General features: G+C 38.4%; 1 protein-coding gene across 1 annotated transcript; it reads left to right on the top strand.

Annotated features, from left to right (window-relative positions):
• The first annotated feature begins 5,188 nt into the window (after positions 1–5,188).
• On the top strand, positions 5,189–6,157 carry LOC110144571 (olfactory receptor 8U1). Its single transcript, XM_020904512.2, has one exon. The coding sequence runs from the start codon at positions 5,189–5,191 to the stop codon at positions 6,155–6,157; it is 969 nt and encodes a 322-aa protein (XP_020760171.2).
• The last annotated feature ends 430 nt before the right edge of the window (positions 6,158–6,587 follow it).

Consider the following 6,587-nt stretch of genomic DNA (forward strand, 5'->3'; position numbering starts at 1 on the left):
AGAAATTATGCATGTACTTAACAAGTTACTGAGTGCCTAACCTTAACTAGAAGCAGAGTGTGGAAGAATTTGAACTGTGATGTTGGAGAAGACTCTTGTCCCTTAGACTGTAAGGGGATCCAACCAGTTCATCCTAAAGGAAATCAGTCCTGAATATTCTTGGAAGGACTGATGTTGAAGCTGGAACTCCAATACTTTGGCTACCTGATGCAAAAAACTGACTCATTTGAAAAGACCCTGATGCTGGGAAAGATTGAAAGGCAGAAGAAGGGGCTGACAGAAGATGAGTTGATTGGATGGCATCACTGACTCGATGGACATGAGTCGAATAAACTGGGTGTTGGTGATGGACAGGGAGGCCTTGCGTGTTGCAGTCCATGGGGTTACAGAGAATCAGACACGACTGAGTGACTGAACTGAACATTAGTTGCTTTTTTACATATGCTCTGTTTGAAACTTCCCTTGTCTTAAATCCTTCCATGTTAATTTTGACATGCATATCCAGGGAAATCATCCCTTAACCTTCCCCTCCTCAAATCTTCTAGTTTCCAGGCCTCCTCTCGTATATGTTTCTGGTGTACCACACTGAGCTCCATTAGCTTATTACACAGTAGCTCACTATTCTGAATAGGCTTGATTCTTCTCTTCCTGTTTTTACTCCCTGATATCTGAACTCTGACTTTTATTTGATGTCACCTCAAAACACAGAAAGATATTTAATAGTATGGAGTCAGTAAATATGTTTTAATGCATTCAAATTGCAAATTAATAACTTATGTTGCCCTTATATATGTATGTATATTTATTATTAAAAAATAAAAATTACAGTTTAGACTCTATGAGGAGATTTGAAAAAAGCAGGCATATGATTGACCATATTGCCATCTATGTCAAAACTATGCTTTCTACGTTGGGAGGATTATATCAGATAAATGTCATCATTATGTGCTTAGAGATATCCTCCAAAATGAAGAATCTAGCTTAAGAATAAAGGGAAGAAATGGTTAAATACAATTAGCATGATATGAATCTTTAATTAATCCAGATAAGACTTAATTTCCTGTTACCCGGGTGGCTCAGTGGTAAAAGAATTGGCCTGCCAATGCAGGAGACCTGAGTTTGATTGATCCCTTGGTCAGGAAGTTCCTCTGGAGGAAGAAATGTCACTCCACTCCGGTATTCGTGCCTGAGAAATCCATGAACAGAGGAGTCTGGCAGGCTACAGTCCATGGGGTCGCAAAGAGTCAGACACAACAGAGAGACTAACAATTTACCTAACATTTAGAACAGACTTCACTGGAAAATAATTTTAAAAAAGATAACAAAAACAAAAGCACAGAGAACAAGGTTGTCAAACATAAAGTATCAAAACTCCATCAATGAAAATGTTATAGAAACATTTTGTTTTTATAAATGCAAGAGAAAATATAAATAAAGTATGTCTGAATGGATTTTACGACACAAATATGAAAAACATTAACTAAACTTGGGAAGCAACTTCAAAGAAGAGGTGATAATTAAACAGTATTCCCTTTATATATTTTTCCTGTGGGGAGGTTTACTAGGAAATGCAAAGACAATGGAAGAGAAGCATGGCAGGTCATGTTTTTATTGACAAAGAGGCCAGGGGACATCCCTTACTGGTTTGGAGAGTTAAATGGAATCAGAACAATAAGACTATTCTGGGACAAAATTATGAAACATCACAGATGTTTTAAAATATAATTCACACCTTATTTTTGATAGACAGCAAAATGATATCTATGTATAAATGTCACAAAGTTTTGTGTTTTTGAAGTGGAGAAAGATGAGTGAGAGGAAAAGAGACCAGAAAAATAGAGAAAATGTGAATAAGGCTTTTTTTTTCCCCCTTCAGGTCTAGTCTACTGTCTTTTCTTTCAGACTCTAAGTAGTATTTGGAAATTAATAATTCTCAACATATATTCTTGAATGAGGGAATGAGTGAAATGAAATAGGCTCCTAAAGAAGCAGCAGTCAGACATAATCAAGACAAACATTAAGGATAGGATGTGCACAGTCTTGGCTATAGATCAGAGTGGGAAGTGTAGCCTAGATCTATTTATCGATAAGTTGCTTATCTGTGTTTCTGAAAATGGTGATGGTGGGGGATGACCTAGATTATAGTTTTCGATATTGTGCTTGTAACGGCCTCATATAATGAACTCAGTTTTTAGACTCTTGGCCTGGATGATTTGGACAAGACAAAATAGAACAGATTACAGTACAGCACAAAGGACTATGGAAGGTAAGCAATGCCAGGCAATGAGTATTATTCTAGATGTAATTATTAGCTCTACATCATCATGTAAAAGGTATTTATTTCTGGGATTTGTAGTCAAAAAGTTTAAGTCTGAAAGCTAGTAGTCTAGAGAAGTGGCTTGGTCTGGGCAGTTCTATGAACAAAAACATTATTTTGTCTCTTTTCCTTTCTCTTTTTATTTACTAAAAAATTACATTTGTTTTTTAAAATGCAAATTATTTTCATTTTTTTTGATCATGTAAATTCCTGCTTTAGAGATAAAAATGTGCAATATTATAGCAAAAATATCTGGAAATAATTTGCTCCTTACAATAGATCTAATAAGATATACTATAGTGATAGCATAATAATAAGGTGTGGACTCAAGTCAGAAACACACAGATTTTGAAACACAGCTAATCATAGTCAGATCAGCCTGCTGATTTTGTTTGGGATGTTTGTTTTGATCTACTCTTCTTCATATGCAGAGTGAGCATAATGATATGATTTTAGGTTTAAAGTTTTGGTAAAACAAATGAAGTAAATAAACTCTTCATTGTAGCTTCCATACTTACCTATTTTCAGTACTGGCATTATTAACATAACTACAAAGATAGTCTGTAATTGACAGTGACCTTTTAGTGATAAATTATTTAAGAAAAACATAATGCAGAACTATGTTTCTGCCAGCCTTGGAATAACATGGAGTTCTGTCTGCACAGGTACAATGACAGACAAGTCAAAGACAAATACCACTGCAGAATATTTAGTTTATGCTATTAATGCTAACAGTTTCTCAATAAAACAATAATAGCTATGGACTTCCAGTGGTGAAGACGTTGCCTTTCAATGCAGGGAGTACGGGTACCCAGACGGCGCTAGTGGTAAGGAATCTACCTGCCAATGAAGGAGACTCAAGAGAAGCAGGTTCTGTCCCTGGGTTGGGAAGATCCCCTGGAGGAGGAAATAGCAATCCCCTCCAGTATTCTCCCTGGGAGAATCACATGGATAGAGGAGACTGGCAGGCAACAGATAGTCCACTGGATCACAAAGATTCAGACATGACTGAGAGTCTGAGCAATAACTGGATACAATGAAATAGAACAGATTAATTAGGTAAGATATCACTTGACTCAAGGCCAAAAAAAAAAAAAAAAAAAACCATAAAGCAGAAGCAGTACTGTAGTGAATTCACCAAAAACTTTAAAGAATGGCTGAACATTTTAATAAATTAAAGTTGCAGATAGCTTAATGTTCAGGAACTTTCAACAGAAACCAGGCTGTTCCACAGCTCCCATTTCTGTATAAACAATGAATTCAGGAGAAGAAAGCTATGTCTTTCCCACATTTATCTGTTTCTACTCTCCATCCCATGCGAAGAGTTGACTCATTGGAAAAGACCCTGATGCTGGGAGGGACTGGGGGCAGGAGGAGAAGGGAATGACAGAGGATGAGATGGCTGGATGGCATCACCGACTCGATGGACACGAGTCTGAGTAAACTCCTGGAGTTGGTGATGGACAGGGAGGCCTGGCGTGCTGCGATTCATAGGGTCGCAAAGAGTCGGACAGGACTGAGCAACTGAAATGAACTGAACTGAACTGAGCTCTCCATCCCATTTCCAGAATCCCTGTAGGCTAACTATATGTTAGCATTACATCTCTTTCAGTTCAGTTCAGTTGCTCAGTTCAGTCGGCGACGCCATCCAGCCATCTCATCCTCTGTTGTCCCCTTCTCCTCCTGCCCCCAATCCCTCCCAGCATCAGGGTGTTTTCCAATGAGTCAACTGTTCACATCAGGTGGCCAAACTACTGGAGTTTCAGCTTCAGCATCAGCCCTTCCAATGAACACCCAGGACTGATCTCCTTTAGGATGGACTGGTTGGATCTCCCTTGCAGTCCAAGGGACTCTCAACAGTCTTCTCCAATACCACAGTTCAAAAGCATCAATTTTTTGGCACTCAGCTTTCTTCACAGTCCAACTCTCACATCCATACATGACCATTGGAAAAACCATAGCCTTGACCAGACGAACCTTTGTTGGCAAAGTAATGTCTCTGCTTTTTAATATGCTATCTAGGTTGGTCATAACTTTCCTTCTAAGAACTAAGCGTCTTTTAATTTCATGGCTGCAGCCACCACCTGCAGTGATTTTGGAGCCCCCCAAAATAAAGTCTGACACTGTTTTGACTGTCTCCCCATCTATTTCCCATGAGGTGATGGGACCAGATGCCATGACCTTAGTTTTCTGAATGCTAAGCTTTAAGCCAAATTTTTCAATTTCCTCTTTCACTTTCATCAAGAGGCTTTTCAGTTCCTCTTCACTCTCTGCCATAAGGGTGGTGTCATCTGCATATCTGAGGTTATTGATATTTCTCCCGGCAATCTTGATTCCAGCTTGTGCTTCCTCCTGCCCAGCATTTCTCATGATGTGCTCTGCCTATAAGTTAAATAAGCAGGGTGATAATATACAGCCTTAATGTATTTCTTTTCCTATTTGGAACCAGTCTGTTGTTCCATGTCCAGTTCTAACTGTTGTTTCCTGACCTGCATAGAGGTTTCTCAAGAGGCAGGTCAGGTGGTCTGGTATTCCCTTCTCTTACAGAATTTTCCACAGTTTATTGTGATCCAAACAGTCAAAGGCTTTGGCATAGTCCATAAGACAGAAATAGATGTTTTTCTGGAACTCTTGCTTTTTTGATGATCCAGTGGATATTGGCAATTTTATCTCTGGTTCCTCTGCCTTTTCTAAAACCAGCTGGAACATCTGGAAGTTCTCGGTTCACATATTGCTAAAGCCTGTCTTGGAGAATTTTGATCATTACATCTCCTTACAAGATATCAAAGCATAAAAATACCACTTATATAATGGCAACTTGAATTTAACTCTTTTTTTTTCTACTTCCTCATGCAGATGTCTGGAAGAGATATGGCACAGATCAACTGCACTCAGGTTAAGGAGTTTATTATTGTGGGCCTCACAGATCAAGAGGAGTTGAAGATGCCCCTCTTTGCCCTGTTATCCATCTACCTCTTCACAGTAGCAGGCAACCCGGGTCTGATCCTAGTCATCAGAACAGATTCACGACTCCACACGCCAATGTACTTCTTCCTTAGTAACCTGGCCTTTGTTGATTTCTGTTATGCTTCTGTCATTACACCCAAAATGCTTGGAAATTTCTTGTACAAGCAAAATGTTATTTCCTTCAACTCATGTGCTGCCCAGTTAGGCTGTTTCCTCACCTTCATGGTATCTGAGTGCTTGCTGCTGGCTTCCATGGCCTACGATCGATACGTAGCCATTTGTAGCCCTCTCCTCTACATGGCCTCAATGTCCCGAGGAGTCTGTATTCAGCTCGTAGCTGTCCCCTACAGCTATGGCTTTCTGATGGCGCTGTTTCATACCATCTTCACTTTTCGTCTCTCCTATTGCCACTCGAATACCATCAACCATTTCTACTGTGATGACATGCCTCTTCTCAGGCTCACTTGCTCAGACACACGTTCCAAACAGCTATGGATTTTGGCCTGTGCTGCTGTTACTTTCATCTCCTCTGTTCTGATTGTCTTTATCTCCTACATGGTTATTATTTCTACCATCCTGAGAATGCACTCAGCTGAGGGAAGACGCAAAGCCTTCTCCACATGTAGCTCCCACATGCTTGCAGTCACCATATTCTATGGGACCCTCATCTTTATGTACTTACAACCAAGTTCTCAGCATTCTCTTGACACAGATAAGATGGCCTCTGTATTCTATACAGTGATCATTCCCATGTTGAACCCTTTAATTTACAGCCTCAGAAATAAGGATGTAAAAAATGCCCTGAAAAAAGTCATCACCAATAGAAACCAGGCTCTGTGTTCACAACATCTAAAAAATGATTTGAATAAATGAAAGTGGACTTTCTCTCATGGTACATTTTTTTTTTTAGTTGACTATGAAAAACTAGTCACATGACTTGACTTTATTTGGTGTTCAATAAAGATTTCTTCAAACTAAAATAAATTCATTCTCTGAATTCTTTGTAATCAAATGACTTGGAATCATAATTTATATGTAGAAAGTATCATAGAAACTTACATGCCATTTCTCAAATTTTATATATACATATATATATATTTACACATAAAAGTATATATAAATATATTTACATATTTATAAAAATTTATCTCATCTGATATCAACATAACTAGATATAGGCCATAGGTAGACAAAACTGAGTTCCTTTTAATACTCAGTTTAAAATTATAAGAATGCTTTAATAACGTAACATAGAATGCTTTTGTAATATATTCCAAATTAAACACTAATTAGAGACAGCTGT

Source organism: Odocoileus virginianus, chromosome 10, assembly GCF_023699985.2.
Source record: "Odocoileus virginianus isolate 20LAN1187 ecotype Illinois chromosome 10, Ovbor_1.2, whole genome shotgun sequence".
NCBI classification, from domain to species: Eukaryota; Metazoa; Chordata; class Mammalia; order Artiodactyla; family Cervidae; genus Odocoileus; species Odocoileus virginianus.

Coding starts and splice junctions, on each gene's coding strand:
- LOC110144571 (XM_020904512.2), top strand. CDS start 5,189: ATGGCACAGATCAACTGCACTCAGGTTAAGGAGTTTATTATTGTGGGC.